The sequence below is a fragment of the Lactuca virosa genome, chromosome 3 (assembly GCF_052849685.1).
Source record: "Lactuca virosa cultivar CGN04683 chromosome 3, Lactuca_virosa_CGN04683_v6, whole genome shotgun sequence".
Taxonomy (NCBI): Eukaryota; Viridiplantae; Streptophyta; class Magnoliopsida; order Asterales; family Asteraceae; genus Lactuca; species Lactuca virosa.
The window spans coordinates 106,190,649-106,210,441 of record NC_136428.1 but is presented as its reverse complement, the minus strand read 5'-3'; the positions used below and the strand labels follow the sequence as shown (position 1 = coordinate 106,210,441).

Here is a 19,793-nt window from a genome sequence, read left to right as displayed (position 1 = left end):
CAGTCCGCCGGAGAAGACAACACTGTAGCACCAGATACTGTAGCAGTACGCCGGAGAAGAAGACACTGTAGCAGGCACTGTAGCACGACGTCAGCGGTGACGTCAGCAGACACTGTAGCACTACGTCAGCGGTGACGTCAGCAGACAATGTAGCAGGCACTGTAGCAACACTGTAGCAGATTTGAAAATTTGCAATTTGGCCCCTGATTTTCCAGAAAATTGCAAGATAGGTCATTGTTCTTTCAGAAAATGGCAGAAAGCAGTAAGCTTCAGATTGAGAAGTTTGATGGGAAAGATTTTGGTTGGTGGAAGATGCAAATTGAAGATTTGCTCGTACAGAAAGACTTGGACGCAGTTTTAGGTGAAAAACCGGAGGCGATGACACAGGCAAACTGGGAGACTTTGGATAAGAAGGCCAAGGCATTTATTAGACTGACGTTGTCAAAGGATGTTGCCTTCAACATTTTGAAGGAGACCTCGGCAAAGGGAATCATGGAGGCGTTGTCTAATATGTACGAGAAGCCGTCGGCAGCAAATAAAGTCTTCCTGATTCGGGAACTAGTCAACACGAGGATGAGGGAAGGAAGTTCAGTTACAGTACACATCAACAATTTGAACTCGATTTTATCCAGACTTGGGTCAGTGGGAATAAAATTTGAGGACGAAGTTCAAGCTTTACTACTGTTATCATCATTACCTGACAGTTGGTCCGGAACAGTTACAGCCGTTACTAGTTCCGCAGGATCGAAAGAGCTCACTTTTGAGGGAATTCGGGATTTAATTCTAGGCGAAGACGTCAGACGAAGAAATTCCGGGGAATCATCAAGTGAACAATTGAATGCGGTCAGAGGTAGAAGAAATAACAGAGGTAGTGGGAGCGGGAACAGGAGAAGGAGTCAGTCGAGGACTCGAAATGATGTGACTTGTTGGAACTGTAAAGAGGTTGGACATTTCAGGAATCAATGTCCAAAAGACAAGAAAGAAGTTAACGTTGCAGTAGACCATTCAGATGATGATGTTTTGATCTGTAGTGTGGAGAGCAATGTGGATTCCTGGGTTATGGATTCGGGTGCTTCATTTCACGCTACCCACAGCCGTGAAGCACTGCAGAATCTAAAAGAAGGAGATTTTGGTAAGGTAAGACTGGCGAACGATGAGGTTCTTGATGTGACGAGCATAGGTGACTTAGTTTTGAAGACTCCAGTTGGTCCATGGACTTTGAAGGATGTCCGGGTAATTCCAAGTCTGAAGAAACAGTTGATTTCTGTTGGGCAGTTGGATGAACAGGGACACGAGGTTAAGTTCAGGAATGGGCAGTGGAAGGCTGTCAAAAGAAATCTTGTGATAGCTCGTGGACATAAGAGGGGTTCATTATATATGGTCAGTTTACCGTCTGAGGGAGTAACCGTCCCAGTTCAGAAGAAAAACAAAATCCGGTTCATAGAGTCTCGTGGACAGAAGAAGGTTTGCTTTGCAGATGGCAAACCCAGAGTCACAGGTCAGATTCAGGTTGAACGTGTTTGGAACGGTTCAGAAAAACCAGTCAAGGGCATTCATAGCAGTGGGAGCATGGGCTTTGTTTCAGCTAGAATACCCAGAACACAGTGGGTTAAGAGAACCAGTATTCCATCTGTAAAAGTCTCTCCAGATCATCTGCTTCACATGGAGAGTGTCGTTTGTTCTCAGGATGTTCCAGGATCGGGCAGTTCATTTCAGTGGGAGCTGGTGGAGACAGAGAACAGGTAAATTGAAGAGAAGGCAGGGTAACTAGGAAGGAGTTAAGATCAAATTTTTTTTAAAATACAGATGCACAGTTGAAGCACAGGTGAAGATTGTTCTGTGGCTTCAAGTGGGAGATTGTTGAGTGTGAATCCACGGAGGTTGTTGAGTGTGAATCCACAGAAAAGTTGGTCAAAAATGGCAGGAAACCAGGAACCATGTGTGAAGCCACAACTGGTCAAAAATGGCAGGAAACCAGGAACCATGTGTGTTTCCATCTCTATATAAGAGATTCATCTGTATTTGTAAAACTTGTATCTAGAGTAACACAGAAAGAGTGCAGATTAGCACCAAGAAATATAAATTCCTAGTTACCGGTGGACGTAGGTCAGAGAAGGACCGAACCACGTTAAATCCCTCGTGTTCATCCTTGTGTTCTTGTTTTTCGTGAGTTGTGTGTGTGTTTAGAGTCGTGTGTTAAGTGTCTCGATCCTAACTATATATATATATATATATATATATATATATATATATATATATATATATATATATATATATATATATATATATATATATTAAATCGCGTGCGATGTTTGAACAGTAAATTTTTAACATTCATATTTTGACTCCATACTTTTCTTTCCTTCACAGATTTGCCATAGGAGTTTTAGGACTTTTGGTTTCTGCCCCCACTTTTTAGGGGGTTTCACAGTTTTCATCCTTCAACTTTTACACTTGCAATCTCCATCCACAAAAGTATGTTTAATTGTTAATTTAGTCCCTGCTTTTTCCAATATTGTTATATTTCGATACTTTTTCCAATATTATTTTGTCGGTGTTACATGTTTTTTTAAACTATCACTTCGAGTCATTTTTTTAGAAAACTCTAAATTATTTCCAACTCATACGAAACATGGGCTCTTTCCTAGTTGCTTTAAAATATAATTAAAAAGAAAGAAAATAGGGTATTAAATAAGGACTGAAAAATCACATTTGTCAAAGGAAAATGCCCAATAATTATAGAGAGAGAAAACGGTAAACCTTTATCGTTCAAATATGTCGCAGACAAAAATATAAATCAAGGGATGGTGTTTATCGCTGATAATAACTTCCACATAAGTATACCAACGGTAATATTAGCACAACAACACACGGTTGAACGCTAAACGTTGATAAACAAAATTCGTGTGAATCCTAGCCCACTTATTTATTAACAATATTACTCCATTTATGGTTAAGAGAACTAAGAGTTGCACATGATTTTTCGTAATTTAGCTATGCCAATTCCTAATTTACAAAACTTGACTCGCCATTTTCATTCTAACCTCTAAAATTATTAAATTGATATTATTTGTTATTTTTGTTACTATTTTAAATTATATGTGAAAACATGTGTTACATGTGGAGTTTAGCATTGTTGTTTGGTATGAAATTTGATGGTGAGCCGCAACGGATATTTTGAGAGAACATTGTTGGCAAGTTGGACTATACATAGTATAGGTATATGATAATATCTTTTTGCGACATCTAAATTTTTTTCAACATGTGTTTAAAGATCTCACAGAATAAGGATATAAATAGGAGTATTGGAGAGTTGATGAATCTTTTATGGAATTAGAATTCGAGGAGTAGATATGCCTAATGAAGAAGAATCATTGGAAATGGAAATGGAATAGAATTTGGGTTTGCCGTATCTATTCTAATAAATGAAGGTTTTTTTTGTCACATGTCACATTCTCATTTCATTTGCCAAATGTCATTTTTTGATTATTTTGAATTAAGTTTTTCCCACATATCATTTTATGATTTTTCTTATTTTATTAAATTCCACATAATCTTTTAATGTAATAATTATAATAGATGTATCAATAAATGAATATCAATTTAATTAATGAACTTACCTTTTAATTTTAAAATTCCTAAATTAAAGCTCATTAATTGATTTTGTTTATTTATTTAAATTATTTGTTTAAATTTAAATTATAAAAAAACATTTCAATTTTAATAATTCATTATTATTTTTTTTTCTTATAAATTTAAAATTTTCAAATATTTAGACTTTTATATCTAACTTTCTTTTTTAAATTAACTCATGTATTACATGGGTTTCACAACTAGTTAAAGCTTATGTACCATCTTTTCACGATCAATAAATAATTTGAATTTAACTTTTTTAACCCTAAAATCTCTAAATTATGATATATACCCAAAATAACAAATCCTCGTGAACTATACCTTGAAATTCATGATTTACATTAACAATGGAATACACTACGACCTCTTGAATGAGCACGTTACCATGTTAATGCTTGGAAAAATTAACTTTTGTGAGGTAGTGCCCAACTAGATGTTTGCGAGGTTGACCTTTTACTTCATAATCATGGATGAGAGGCTTTATACTAGGTTTTTTACTTTTTTATTCTTTAAAATGACTTCCGCATGTATCAAGTTACCAAAAGAGGATGTGGTTAATATGAAATTGTGAAATCCGAAGGTGTCACTATAATGTGGAAGCTCTATTATTTACGTCATGGACTCCCTTGAACTTTGGAAGGTTTTTATGATGTCCTGATTTCAAGGTTTATATAACAAATATCTTGGTTAAAATTTGAAATAAACTCATATTTTTAGTTATTAATCTATGTTTAATATGTTATTTTTAGAGGACATGAGGAAAAATTGTAAATTTTGTAGATAGATAGATAGTGGTGTATAAGGAAGGTAGGTCAAATGACATACCTAATTTTTCTAATTTATCTAATATTTCTATAGAAAAACTTTTGTTACTTATCTTAGAAAAAATTTAGGACCTACCTTACCAACAAAATCTTTGAATTCGTATAGAAAAATTTCTACAGAAAAATAAGTGAACCATATTGTTTTATATTCTAGACTCGTCACTGTAAGATAAACGAGTAATTAACTCTACAAAGCTATAAAGATTTGATTTTTGCCATGCATGGCTGAGTTGAAATATATACAATCAAAACCGAAAGAAACATACTTAGAGTTGAAGACGAAGAGAAACTTAAATGATAGTTTAAAGTTGGAAGAACAAGTACCAGAACTAAACAAAATCTATTTGGAGTTTAAGAAACGGAATGAAAACATTACTTTGAAATTGGAAAAACAACACTTTGCAAATCTAAGTTTTTTGTAGTAATGGTCATGGTTTTCACATTGTGCAATATAATATTTGTTTTGTTTGTAAAAATACTTGTAACGGCTTTATATATGTCATAATAGTTGACTATTGTAACGTTTTTTATCTAATTACTGATATTTTATTATAAAATATCAAAAATCTAACAAACCCGACAAATAACCCAACAAATAAGTAATCAACATTCCAAAAATCTAATCAACAATGTATGGATTGTTACAATGCAAATATTAAATACATCATCAATCCAACAAACTAGACAAATAGAAAATAAAAAACGCAAACTAATAGGAGGTGGAAACAATTGAAGGGCAGTAGAAAAGAGGAAGAGTCACTAAGACAAGAGCTAGGTAAGCAAGCAAGAAGGAGAGACTAGAAAAGGCAGGGGCTTTCCATCTCTAGGAAGATTGTGTCCAGGATCTTTTCCATCTCTAGGAAGATTGTGTCGGATCTGCACTTTTTTTTTATATGATGCATCGAATGCTTCCTCTACTTTCAATAAAAATACCAAAAGCCTATTCTCGAGTAGTTAACTTAGAGGTCACCGGCCTCCTCTTCAGACGTGTCCTCGACAACCTGGCGATTCCTCGGTCTCCGCTTCTGGGGGCGGGAGTGTTTGGTTGTTGGGCTTTCCTTTTCCTCAACAAATTCGTCGCAGCCACAAGATTAATATGTGGAAATGGCAAGTACACATTGTGCACCACGATCTTGACGTTGCGGATGACGTCCGACACCTTAGTCCTCACATAGTTCATCCTCATCGGCACCGAGGTCAAACCTCCACCGGCACCAGAGGTTGTGATAAGCAGCGGTTTGAAATACACAAACATCTCCGATTCTCCACCATAAATTAGAGAACGAACTGTTACATATATTTTGATAAGTTTAATGTGATCTAATCAAAAAATGTAAATGCATGGTTATTAAAGATTCTATACAACCATGGGTGTAAATTGTCCAATAAAGACTAGTCTACGCTATGACTATATGTACATTAATTATCTTAAGATGGTTGTTTATCTTCTCGTGCAACAAACATTACAACTGCCACCATCGCCCCACCAATTCCCTACACGTTCGCCATCACTACCATGCCAACCTCCACCTCCGCCACCATGACATCACCACCACATCCATCATGCCACCGCTACCACCACCACTGACACACCACCACCTCCACCATGCCACCGCTACCACCACCACCGACACCCACCACCATGACATCACCACCACCTCCACCATGCCACCGCTACCACCACCACTGACACGCCACCAACTCCACCATGCCACCGCTACCACCACCACTGACACCGTTGCCACCACCACCATCAGGTTTGTTTGTTTGATATCATCTATGATCAATATGGTTTAGTATCACTTATGCAATCCTTATCTTTAAAAAACACCAATCTTATTTACATATTGCAAACCTTTAGTCTATATCTTCTTTATGTAGATGTTGAAAAAAGACTAGACATGATTCAACAAAATAGAATGTAGACCACAAGATGCCCACATGTCAAGAATTTTTTAATTTCTTTTGTTTGGTCACATCTACAAGTAATTAAAAACAATGCAAAACAAACTACAGTAATCAGGAATCATCAAAATGGAATAGATGTAAACTTTATAATCCACGACATTGTTTAAAAAACTTTTTCGGAGATATATGTTTTGTATTGTATTTGTTGTTCGTCTTTCTCCTCAACATCGTCTTTATATACAAATTAAAGCAATCCATGTGGAATAAATTGCATCTTGAAAAGGATATTAAAGTGGTTATTTTAAAACATAAGCCCTACCTTTATTGGCATTTTAGTCGACAACTCTATTTCAGCTAAACATTTGCGAAAAGTAGACAAGTTCCACTCAAAACACAAACTCAACCCAAAAAGAATGAACTTCACAGCTCCTCATAAATTACACTGCCATGATCACTCTTAACTCCATCACAACAACATAAATCCCACATCTGTCTCCTGTCGTTTCTTATACTGCTTTAAACAATTAGAACTAAATTATAAAAAAATATAATAATAATAATAATACTAGCAAAACATCCCAACAATAACCAAACCAAACACCCCCCTTCTATTCCTTCTCATTCGGCTTTGGTGAAAACTGCTGGTGATAAGGTGAAGCCCGTGTACTATTCGAAACCGACAAACTCCTCGGATTCTGCGACCCGTTTCTCAAAACCGACCCGCCCGGAACCCGTGACCCATTTCTCCCGTTTGGGCTCGACCCGACCCGATCAGATTGTATAGTCTGAAAATAATATGAAGAACTTGCCATGTCTTTTAGGGCTGGCAATGGTTTTAAAGAATCCACAACTTCACTCATTAGAGGTCTCACTTTCGGGTCGCGACTCAAACAACGGGCCGCTAATTGGGCCGCTTTTTGGGCTCCTTTTATAGAAAAATGGCCCTCGAGTCGCGGGTCAATTAACCGATAAAACCGCCTTCTTTCTCCTAAATGTGGGCGGGCCCACTCGACAAGATTATGTTCGCCATTTGGACGGTTTTTGTCCATTGACCTTCTTCCGGTCAACATTTCAAGCAAAACAACACCAAAACTATATACATCACTTTTTGATGTGAGATGTCCTACACAAAGAAAAAGGGTTAATATCGTAAATTACTAACACTTTACCTAAAATTTATGAATATTGTGAAAAGTTTTTTTGGAGAGTCAAAGAAAGTCATACCTGTCATTACGTATTCGGGGGCTGCGTATCCGTATGTACCCATGACTCGGGTGGACACGTGAGTTTTATCGCCCTCTGGGGCATCTTTTGCAAGACCGAAATCGGAAAGTTTTGCATTGTATTCCTACAAAATTTAATCATTTAAAAAAAATGATAAACTTTAAAGTTTAATTAAAAAAAAGGGTTTGATGAATCTTTTGCTGTATACCGCATCTAATAAAATGTTGGAGGTTTTGAAATCACGATAAATTACGGGTCTTTTTGCTTCTTCGTGAAGAAATGCAAGACCCTTTGCAGCCCCAAGTGCAATTTTCATTCTGATGGACCATGGAAGAGGCAAAGACCCTATAAAATATACATATACTTTGGGTTAAATGCAATAAATAGCAATGTATTTTCATTGATTTGTTTATTAAACATGAATGTTTCATTTCTTCTTATTGGGTTATTTTTTAAATTATAGTTTTCCTAATGAACACAAATGAAAGTGTATATGCTATATATAGGTAGATTTTTCAAACTATAATGTCCTAATAAGGAAAAAATTGGAATTTGGAAGTACAATACTATAATTAGGTAGATTTTTTCAACCTATATTGCCCTAATAAGGAAAAAATAGAAAGTACAATGCTATATTTAGGAAGCTTTTTCAAAGTATAATGTCTTAATAAGGAAAAAAAATGAAATGTTGTAGAAAACAAATAAATGGAAGAATGTTGCTAAGAAACTTACTTCTAAACAAATGATTCTCTAAGCTCCCTCGAGGCATGAACTCATATGCAAGAAGCCTTTGATCATCTTCAATGCAGTAACCGATTAATTTAACCAAATTTGGATGAATAAGATCACCTAAATAATTTACTTCTGCCTAAAAACACAAAATTTAAGTCAAGTAATAGCACAATAAATAGAAATTAGTATTAAAGAAAAGAAAATGGATATAAGAGTCGAACCAGCCATTCTTTATGGCCTTGAAGTCCGTCATGATTGAGGGTTTTAACGGCAACTGTAAGTCCGGTGCCTGGTTTCACCGGAGCAGTTCCGTTTTCTTCAATCCAGCCTTTGAAAACGCAACCAAATCCCCCTTCACCAAGAAGACTTTCGGGTCTGAAGTTTCGGGTTGCCATTTTAAGATCATTGAAAGCGAATTTGCGAAGACGAGAAGCGATTTTGAGTTCTTCTTCTAGTTTTTGGGTGGATGAGACGCTTTCTCCGGTGCTTGTGGTGGTTGATGACACCGCCGGAACCACCGGTTGATCTTTGCTTACGTCATTTGTCGATTTACTTTCTGCTTTTCACGAAATGAAAGAGTAAATGAAGATGCAAAGAACATCAAAAGAGGAGAAATTGAAAGGGGAGTGAAGGGATTTTGATTGAATTTAGTAATTTACCACCGGGAGTAGTACTGATGCCACTGATTGAATTATCGACTTTAGATCTTGAAGAAATACAGCTCCCGATGAATTTCCACCTGTTCCAACACCCGACTGTAGTTCCCTCCTCCGTTTCGCGACAAATTGCATCGGTTTTCTTAGGTTGATTGTTCTTCCCCTTTGATTTAACAACATGCCAAGACTCAACACTTTTTTCCTCACCAGATTTCATCTTTTGAAACAAACCCTAAATTTCAACCCAAGTGGTATCATGAAAATCCCCAAATTTCGACGAAATTACCCAGTTTTGAAGCGAATTCGTGATGGGAAAACGATAACCAGATGTATTAATCAAAACCTATCTGAAGAAAAGATGGGAGATGGTGACACGCCTTTGGTTAAACACTCATCTCACATGGCTGAAGAAGAGAACGAATAGACTTTGACTTGTATACACAACAGAAGAAGAAAAAAAAAATCCCTCATACAAACCCCACCAAGATGGAAATTTTAATGAAAACTGATATACCCAATTGTGACTTTTAACAGATAATGACAAAAATTACAACATTTAATGTTTTCACAACAGTAAAAAGGAGATTCAGATCACTAAACACGATTTAGAATGGATTCAAAGAACGAAGAGAGAGAGAGAGTGGAAGGTGTATCAGATATGAAAATGATATCAGTTCAAGAGCACCCACCACCTGGTTATGTCTACTATTCGGAGAAGATGAAAGAAATCTCACAAAAGAATGACCAGTTCAAATCCTGCCCAACTAAAAACTAAAAAAGAATGATACTAATCTAGAAAGAGTGAGTGTGTGTTTATGTGTGTGAGAGATTGGAAATGAAAAAAAATGGGGTAGATTGTGTATTTTCATGTAGACCCCCATCATTATGAAAAGTGTCCAACATACCACCAAAAAATCGTAATCGATTTTTTAGGAAGTTTTTTTTTTTTTTTTTTAATTTTTTTTTTATAAATATAATATATTATATATATACTAGGTTTTTTAAATATTCATAATTTAAATATTTTATTATGTATTTTTATTGGATATTTAGATATAGAACGATTAGTTTTGATGTACCAGTTACATTTCCAATTTAAAATAATTATTTCATCAATCAAGACCAATTTATAATATTTGAATGAAATAGTTAATTAGTAGATTTTAACATCTTTTCAGGATTAATTGTTTGATAAAATAAGTTAGCTTTTTTTTATTGTTATCGATTAAATCAAGATATTATTATTCGAATTTTACAACACCTTTTCTTTCTTAATGGGATTTTTTCCTATTATATATTTTTTTAACAATCAAAACGAGTCAATTACTATATTGATTATTAAATTTCTTAAATAATATATTACAACTATTATCGTGTAGTTGTATGTATTAGTAAATCGTTTGATTTTGATTATTAAATGCTTAAACTATATAAAGAATTAAAAAAAGATATGTGACTATGTGAAACTCAACCTTTTTTTTTTATGGAAAACACACCCATGTCTCGGCAAAATAAATTGAAGCCTTTATATTTAGGAGGGGATGAATTTTTTTTATTGGAGGTAAATTTGGTATGTTGGTATAATTAAGGGGGTAAATTGTAAGTATCCAAAATAGATACGATGAATTATAGAATCGAAGACTAGCGGAAAGCAAAATTTCAGAGTTGCCCGTAGAATACGGGCAGAAGCACAAATTCCCAATTATACCCTTGACCTAAGGGGGAGTAGGGTTGCCCGTAGAGGGAGATGATTGGAAAAAGGAAAAGCGTTGGTCAGTTTGGGGCAGGAGAGAGAAAAGGGTTATATCGGTGGTTGTGGGACCCACTTGTAGGGGTACGTGTCGGGCAAATATGAGCAGACGCTACCCACGCGCGCGAAAACTTTTCGTCTTTCCGTCTAAGTTGTGAGGTGCCGTGTGCATTAAGCTTTTTTATTCTTTTTAATCACAAAAATTTTTTTTTTTTTAGGTGGTTATCAAATTAAAACAGGTTATTTTTTAAATATTTTAGAAAGTATGTGAAATGTAATGTTTTTTCGGTTTAATTTTAAATGTTATATATCTTTTATAAGCTTCTAAAATATGCCTCTTTCTTATTGTTTTTGTCATCGGCTATCTCTTCAACTCCCACCTTCCCAAATCCTGGAGCTAAACCATTCAGGATGCCTTTCAAACTTTCGATTATCTAAATTTCATTAGTCTTATTTGTGTTAATGGTTGAAAGATAATAGAAATTAAATTGCGGTTTATTTGAAGTTTGAATCTACGTTACATACTTTCAATTGTTTTCATGTTTAATATAACAACTTGTGTGATCTTAAGCGAAAACAAATTGACAATTGGTTTTTTCTTCTTTTGTGTTGTTTCGTTATCACATTTGATTAGAAGCTTTGTTTTGATTCTATTACATTGATATAACAACTGTGTTCATTCCGATATTATCACTTTTTATTGGTAGATATTATCAAACATAGAGATTTTTAATCATGAGGAAAGGGGGATGTAATCTTCTTTATAGTTGTCTAATTGTTGGTGTGTTACAAGTGCACTCACGAAGTTCGTTATGGCAGTTCTAATCATTTTATCCTCAAGGGCATTTTAGTTATTTTCATTCATTTTCTGTTAGAATTAATTAGAGATAGTTTGTTTTGTATATATTGTTGATTCAAGCTTGATTGTAACTTAAGAAATCAGGTTAATGAATGAAATCATTCAGTGATTTTTTTTTCTTAATTACAACATGGTATCATATTAAGCTAATTGATCTTCATCATCATATGTTCTTCATCCATTCATCAATTTTTCTGCATTTTTTTGAAATTTGATCATTCATTCTTCTTTTCATCACAATGTCTCAATTTACTCCTATTATTTCTACTAATCTTGATCAATCTAGTCCGTATTTCATCAATTCCTCATATAATCCCAACTCTCAGTTAGTCACCTCTATTTTCAATGGTGTTGGTTTCAATTCTTTGAAGAGATCTATGATGGTTGTTTTAGCTACGAAAAACAAAATTGGCTTTGTTGATATGATGGTTCAATTTTGAAACCTTCTTATACAAATCCATCTTATTCGAATTGGTTAGAGCAAATTCAATGGTCATAAGCTGGCTCTAGAATTCTCTACACAGAAACATTGCTGAGAGCTTACTTTTTCTCTAAACTGCAAAAGAAATATGGATTGAGATCAATCATCGATATGAACAAGTCGATGATGTTTCATGTAACAACCCAGATTTGTATCATCTATTTATCTAGGGATTATCAGAGTTATATCTAAATATTTGTGAAATTTTGTTAACTCATAAAAATAAAACATTTTACATCCCACGAAATAATTCGGGTTTACAATAAAATCATACAACTAAATTAAGGCAACAAGGAATATACAAGTAATTAAACTACTCCTAATCCAAGTCCTTGTGCTCCTATCTTCTTCGTGTACACCGACTGCTATCTGAACCTGAAAAACATTAAACATCTATACAACATCACACAACAATGTCTGGTGAGTTATGTTCTTTTTATATTCATGTTTATCTACTCTCCTTTTATCTCTTTATCTTTCCATACTCGAACTTTCTTCTTTGCTTCTTTCTCATACTCTGCAATATAGTATCTTCTTCTTATAGCATACATTGATATTCTTTCTCATTCATTTATCTCTTGTAATATTTTTCTCATCTTTACTTTCTACTCTTGTTCTATCTCATACTCCATTTTCTACTCTTTTTCTCTTATCTTTTCTCTTTATCTCGTACTTTTTCTTAGCCTCTTCTCAGGCTCTTTTCATGCTCTATGCATGCTCTATCTTCTTTTACTTGATCCCTCTCATACTCTTCTTCTCTACTTTTTTTTTCTCATTTCTTACTCTTATCTCATCTCATCTTTCTCTACGCTTTCCTCCTTTTATGCATACCCTTCTCACACTCATACTCTATTCATTTCTCATCTCTTACTCTTGGCATGCCTTTCTCTTACTCTACTTACACTACTACTCTATACCCAGTTTCTCATGCCTTAGCCTTAACTATCATCTAAGGAAAACAACATCCCACTAATGTTACGGGGTACACTCTTCCAGTCTTACTTCCCTCTCTTAAGATCCCTCGTGGATCCTTAACCATTCTTCTTCTCTTGAATCACTCATAGATTCCTTATTCTTAATCCCTCTTGGATCACATCTAAGTTCTCTCAAGAACTCTTTTATCTTGTTCCACTTATGGAACCTTTCTCATTTTTATCTAACCACACATAACTCTATTCCCACATGAATCATCTATCGACATTCCTGAAGGAATCATCATCTCTTTCCCCATGGGAACATAATCTCGTTCACAAAGGACCCATATTCTTATTCCCGAAGGAATCATCTTTCTACACTTCTCTAACTCTTTTATATTACTCATCACATAATATTTGTCCCATGGACATTCTATCTCTTTATCTCATCATGAGATCTTCTATTACTCATATAGTATTGATATTTCCATATCTATACACATATTTATGCGTTATTTCAATGTAATTTAGCTTTATATTGGTTAAATATAAAGATTTTGGGTACTTATAAGCATAAATTCTATTTTGTAGCCAAAGTAGGACAATCTCAAAGAAACGGACCAAATCTAGAAGGAGCTGGAAACCTGAAGGATTAAGCATGATAAAGAAGAAATAGGTGTGTATAATGAAGATTCCATGGTGTGGTAAATTCTGGTCTACGTCGTGGCATTATATAAGGTTCTCGACATAATTGATGACGACTTGCGACATATGCGTTTTGAATGGATTCCATGGCATGGCGACTATTTGGCCACGACATGGAAGTGATAATTTGGCAAGTATAAATATCAGTTTTTAGGTCAGATTTTTGGCATGCATGCATATAGAGCTACTGGGATCTTGAGAAAAAACAACCAAAACCCTTTAAGAAACCCTTGGAGACCAGATTTCGATTGGAGATAGAGTATTATAGAGATTTGAGTAAAGATCTACAACTAATCATTCGGTTTGCATAAGTTTTATCATGTCTAATTTAGCTTACTCTTTGATTAAGTGTTTTTATGTTGTAATCATTGGCTAATAACCCTTTACTTTCGTTTAGACTAGATGTACCCTAATATTATGTGTTAATTTTTTGCTTTTATGGATTAATGAAGTTGGATTTAGCTTGTGTTTGATAGATCATTATCTTAGCATGTTAAAAGTTTCTATCTTTATTACTTTTCCTCAAGTTTTGTGAAGTTATACGGCCGTTGATTGCATGAACTTGTTTACCTAGTTGTTTATGATCATTAAATTGCTAGAGCTAGAGGTTGATCATACCCTAGTATAAGTGTTAAAGTTAGTTGCGTAATTGTGTTATAGAGCATTATTTGATCATAATAATTGCTTGATTGTCTAATCTTGATCATGGGTAGATAATTCTTAGATTTGTTCATTCATAGCCCGAATAGATCTTAAAAATCAATTTAGTGTTCTTAATTTGCATGATCATTGTGGTTAAGTTTCATGAATCGATATATGTTAGTTAGTCTGATCATGATAATTAGTGGATTTAAATTTAGTATCCAACATATATTAATCCATTGTTTGAAAGTAACCAGAGGAAAAAGGGGGATTCGAAGCTAAATGGAAGTATCTTTTAATTCCTGATCAAATCTCGTTTTCTAATTGTCTGCTTAGTTTGAAGTAATTTTAGTTGATTAATTAAATTAAGTATTTCTGAACTTGCAAAATCAGATAAAATCCCCTTTTAAAGTTTGTATCTTTTAGTTTAATTAGTCGCATTATTTTCTTGATTAGAATTATGTTCCCTATGTTCTACTCTTACTCTACTTTACTACTATGCGGCTATGAACACTGCCTATTATGTTTTAGCTGAGTTAAATAATTAGGATATAAATTTAAAGCTTTTAAGTGATTATATATATAAAACACATCAAGTTTTTGGCGTCGTCGCCCGGGAACAGTTATTTTAGTTAAATTTTAATTTCTATTAGTTATTCGATCCTTTTTGTGAAGTTAAATCCACAAAAAGTTATTTTTCTGATAGTTTTTAATTTTCTGAAATTCCAGTTTACACGGCGTGGCCATTATATTGCCACGACATGGAAATCGAGGTCTCCTATTTTTGTTTAATACGTTTTTATTCGTTTTACATGTGTTTCTTTAGTTTGTTTTAGTAGTACATGACAAGGGGATCATACTTTAAAATTGTGCCACCCTTCGACGATCATGAATCCGAATTCCACAAGAAAAAGGACAAAAATAAAGGCAAATCGAGTAGCAGTTTCAAAGTCGACAATGTATCAACGTTTGAAAAGACTCTAGACAAGAAAGGGACATGTTACGAGCCAGAAACCTAGAGTGACTCAGACGAGGACGAGAACAGCTAACCCACCAATACAATTGGGGGACATAACGACCATGGCAATGGAATAATACAATCGCCGTATGCGCGATGATAATAGGTCGGGTCTAGTACCACCCGAAATTCCAAATGCCTTGAATTTTGAGCTTAAGGGAAACATCCTTGCATGCTCAAGGATATACCATTTTGCAGGAAGAACCATGAGGATGCATATAAACACATTGACGAGGTGTTGTAAATAGCCAACTATTTTAATTTTCCTAATGTTATCGAAGAAGCATTCATGTTAATAATGCTTCTAGTCACACTACAATATGCGACAAAGGATTGGCTGAAGTCACTTCCACCAGGAGCTATAACGACATGGAAGAACTTGAAGAAGCAATTCATTCAAAGGTCTCTAAATTAAAGAACATCGCAAATTTCCAATAAAATGATGGGGAGTCATTATACAAAGCATGAGAGTGTTACAAGGGAATGTTACGAAATTTTCCTCAACATGACTTGAATGTGCAACAAGAAATCACCACCTTTTATGATGGCATAAATGTGAGCACACGACAACTTCTTGATTCCCAAGGGCCTATGACAAAAAAGGATTATGTCTACCAACAAGACCCTAATTGAAGAATTTACCAAGCATTCAAGAAAATACCACAATCTAAGGGAGGATGTCACAAGAGGAAAGGTAAGTGTAGATGGAGGTCAAGATAACCTTTCTTTAGTTATTTCCAAGCTTGACACCATGAATAGGAGCATAACGAAGATGGGGCAATCAGTTCATGCAATTCAAGTGAGATGCAACAATTGTAGTGAACCACATCTTACAAAAAAGTGCGATTTGAATGAGAACGGAAACAAGAAAGTTCAAGTATGCTATTTAAGTGGTGATAGGTTTGATGAAGGTTGGAGAAAGTCAAAGAAGGATTGGAAGCCTTATAAATAATATAGGAAGGAAAAATAAGAAAAATATCGACATCAAGGGTGAGGTTTCTACCAAAAAGAGCAAGTGCAAGTTGAGAAGAAACCTGATCTCGAATTGGTGTTAAATAGATTCATTGAGGCTAGTGAGAAGAGGCATGACAATACAGACGCCACTCTGAGGAATCAACAAGCATCTATAGTGAACATCGAGATGCAAGTTGGACAATTAACCAAGCTCATTCATGAACGCTTATCGGGAGCAAGTGCAAATCATATCGGGACAAATTCGAAAGATCAGGTGTTAGGAGGTTACAACTAAAGATGGAGAGGAGTCTATGGAATTGGATAATCTTCGTGGTGGAGTGAGATACTTGGGAAATTCTACAGATTTGTTGCTCTCACACTTGAAGATTAGGAGGCCAAACAACATGCCACAACAACTTCCATATATTCCAACCTCGGAAGATGTAATGTCCTGATTTTCAAGGCAAAATTTTCATTTTTATTTATTCAAAACATAAGTATTACACACGTTATATTACAAAACCATTTTAATATATTTAATTATAAAAGAAAAAGTTTTGGTGGAAGTCTTTAAAAATATTAATAATGCCTTCGATGTCGGTACAGTCATGTGTGAGCCTTTCCTCGATCCGAAGAAGAACCTGAAAAGCAGTTACTCAACAACTGTAAGTCGATGCTTAGTGAGTTCCCCTAAGATACCGTATACTACAATACATATATTATTCATACACGTAATGGCCTTCAACATAAAGTTGGTCTGCCCCTTTTTTTCCTTTAGCGTAAAGCTGGTTTGCCCGAGTATATTGGCCTTTAGCACGAAGTTGGTCTGCCCCAACACACACACACACACACACACACATATATATATATATATATATATATATATATATATATATATATATATATATATATATATAGTAACACTTATACATCAGACAAACAGTTCAACACAACAAACAACTAACTAAGCTAGTCTAGTGGCCTAATTGCATACTACAGGGCAACTATATCCCAACATATAAAGGATACATACTTGAGTATACAATATACTGAGAAGAACTCACCTGGAAAATTCCTTAAATGGTTAACAACTACCTGAGTAATCCAATTGGCGAGCAACATGCCTCAACAAGTATTAACCTATATTACTATAACTTATTAGTCCCTATGGGAATCTGGTAATGAAATGCTAGATCTTTCACTAATCCCAATGAATACTGAGAGTTTTATCAAATAATGATCAACCATGTAGGACAGTTGGAAGGCAAGACCATTTCAGCACATAGCCTTTCTGAAATCCAACAACCAAGACAATGTGACCATTCTAGACACCTCTCCCGTAAGTAGATCAATCAGTATTATGAATGGAATTACTGATAAATCTTATTTACACATTCATAATAACGATTATGAATATAAATATAATTTACACTTAGGGAGTAGTAAGTGTATCCTAACTTACAGAGGGTTTCTAGCGAAAAATGGGAAGGTCGGGGGCGCGTCGCGCCCTTGATCAGCTACGTTGGTTGGATCCTCTAGAATCTTGCTACGTGTCGTAACCAATTTTGTCAACCTCACCCCTTTCTAGAAGCGGCCACCTGTCCATTTCTCATGGTGCCACGTCGGACATTCGGTGGAGGATTCGGCCCCCTCTTTGCCACGTGGTGCCTCCTGGTGCAACCATGTCACCCTCTGCGGGTATTTTCGCGAATCTTCGAATGGCTGTAAATTTCGCATACAATATCCGTTTTTGACATTCTATATATATCCCTGGAATCCTCTTGACGAGCTCTACAACTTTCCTTTAGGTCTCAATAGTTAATTCTTGTTCTAACTAAAAATCATATTTAGACCGGTTTAGATTATTAAAGTTCACACAAAATTCATAACTCCTTCATACGAACTCCATTCTCGACTGTATTTATAGTGAAGGATTCCATTTCATGATATCTTTAAATCTCTTTTATATTATTTTGTCTCATAATCGTTCGATCTAAAATTTAATTTCTGAGGCGCATACTGCTACGTTGAATCTTCGAAAAATTGTAACTTCCTCATACAAAATCAGATTTAGACGTTATGTATATGCACACTATCGCTTTTATGACTACTATGACTTTCTTTTAGATTTCTAAGGTTAATAGGAAATCTATCTCTGATTCGTATTTTACGACGTACTTTTCCGTATAAGGTTGAATACAAAATTTCAAAGAATCATAACTTATTCATATGAAGTCAGATTCAAGCATTCTATATATCTACGAAAATCATATCGACGTTTTCTACATGTTTATGATGATTATTTTAGATTAAAAGTAATATATTTCTACTTCTCATTCCATAATAATGGTTTAATATTACAATCTACATATATAGTAAAAGTGGGGTGTTACAGAAGAATTGTGGGTAGCGGGTGATGTGGGATCATGCACTAGTGGTGCACATGACAAGGAGGATGTCGAGTGACATTTTATCATTTTATTCTCAGTTTTTGTTTTATGTGTGGTTTGTTTGCTTTAGACTATTTATATTTCTATTTTTATTTTTGTTTTGAATTTGTAATTGAATGATGATTTGTGTTTTCTTTGTTTTGCCTTAGAAAATTGGTTTGTTTTGGTTGTACAAACAATAGTTTACTAATTGAGAAAAGAAATCGTATGTGAATAAAGAGATTAAATAAAAGAGGACAACTTTTGATAAGTGAGGGGTGCGTGTCGAGTTATGAGAAATTGTTCACTATATGGTTGATTCATAGAGATTATTCTAAGCTTTATGAGGTTTTTTACAAGGGAGCATAACGCACCTATAATTAAATTTTGAAGAAATAACAATTTTGAGATGCTCGATTCCCACGATGTAGAGGTTTACTTTCTTGCGATTACGGAAATTATTAACGATTTCCACGCCGTGGTCCATATTTCCCCACGTTGTGGCACATATATTGTTTGCAACTTCCAACAATTTTTCATACTCGATGCAATAACGTGGTCGACACTTTCTCGCGTCATGACTATTGTTCATTGCAACTTTTTTGCATTCTCTTGCGCTACAGAAGTCCGTGATCTTGATTTATTATCCTGAAATTTAAGCAACAAAGGTCCAATTTCCATAAATTTTAGAGATTTCAAAGCTATTCCCACAACAATCGGTTTGATCTCGCCACTACTACCCCAAGGGAGTCTGTTTCTTTTTCTTCCTTTGATTTGCCGTTAATGTGTTTTTTTATTTTATCATATAATGAGGGCATTGTATGATATAAGTGTGGGTTAGGGGTCGAAAAAGGATTTCGAGCATTAAAAAAGTTTTGATTGAGAAAAATGCTAGATTTTAAAATCTTAAAATTTTTAAGTATATAGACTTGCAAAAATAGTCTACCTTGAAAAATATAGTACGTTTTAAATTTTTGATATTTTCGCGTTAGAACTAGTTTGCTAGTGTTGTGTGGAATGATTCATGAAGAATAAATCATAAGAAAGTTCTTCCAATTTAATCT

At 34.7% G+C, this 19,793-nt stretch overlaps 1 protein-coding gene and 1 non-coding gene across 2 annotated transcripts; both read right to left on the bottom strand.

The window, feature by feature from the left end:
• Positions 1 to 6,764: 6,764 nt before the first annotated feature.
• Positions 6,765 to 9,758, bottom strand: LOC145166342 (serine/threonine-protein kinase PBL34-like). Its single transcript, XM_079085295.1, has 6 exons — positions 8,981 to 9,758; positions 8,543 to 8,877; positions 8,322 to 8,457; positions 7,798 to 7,934; positions 7,590 to 7,713; positions 6,765 to 7,488 (listed from the first exon to the last, which is right to left on the bottom strand). Exons 1-6 carry the CDS (start codon positions 9,192 to 9,194, stop codon positions 6,974 to 6,976), a joined length of 1,461 nt encoding a protein of 486 aa, XP_078941421.1. The 5' UTR covers positions 9,195 to 9,758; the 3' UTR covers positions 6,765 to 6,973.
• Positions 9,759 to 15,754: 5,996 nt separating this feature from the next.
• On the bottom strand, positions 15,755 to 15,858 carry LOC145168083 (small nucleolar RNA R71). Its single transcript, XR_013741673.1, has one exon. It is a non-coding gene; the product is annotated as a small nucleolar RNA R71 (small nucleolar RNA).
• Between the last annotated feature and the right edge of the window lie 3,935 nt (positions 15,859 to 19,793).

What these genes read in the sequence shown, in the direction of transcription:
- LOC145166342 (XM_079085295.1), bottom strand. Translation starts at nt 9,194, where the DNA reads ATGAAATCTGGTGAGGAAAAAAGTGTTGAGTCTTGGCATGTTGTTAAA. An exon ending in CATCAGTACTACTCCCGGTG is followed by an intron (nt 8,878 to 8,980) that starts GTAAATTACTAA and finishes CGTGAAAAGCAG; the next exon opens with AAAGTAAATCGACAAATGAC. An exon ending in AGAGAATCATTTGTTTAGAA is followed by an intron (nt 7,935 to 8,321) that starts GTAAGTTTCTTA and finishes TATATTTTATAG; the next exon opens with GGTCTTTGCCTCTTCCATGG.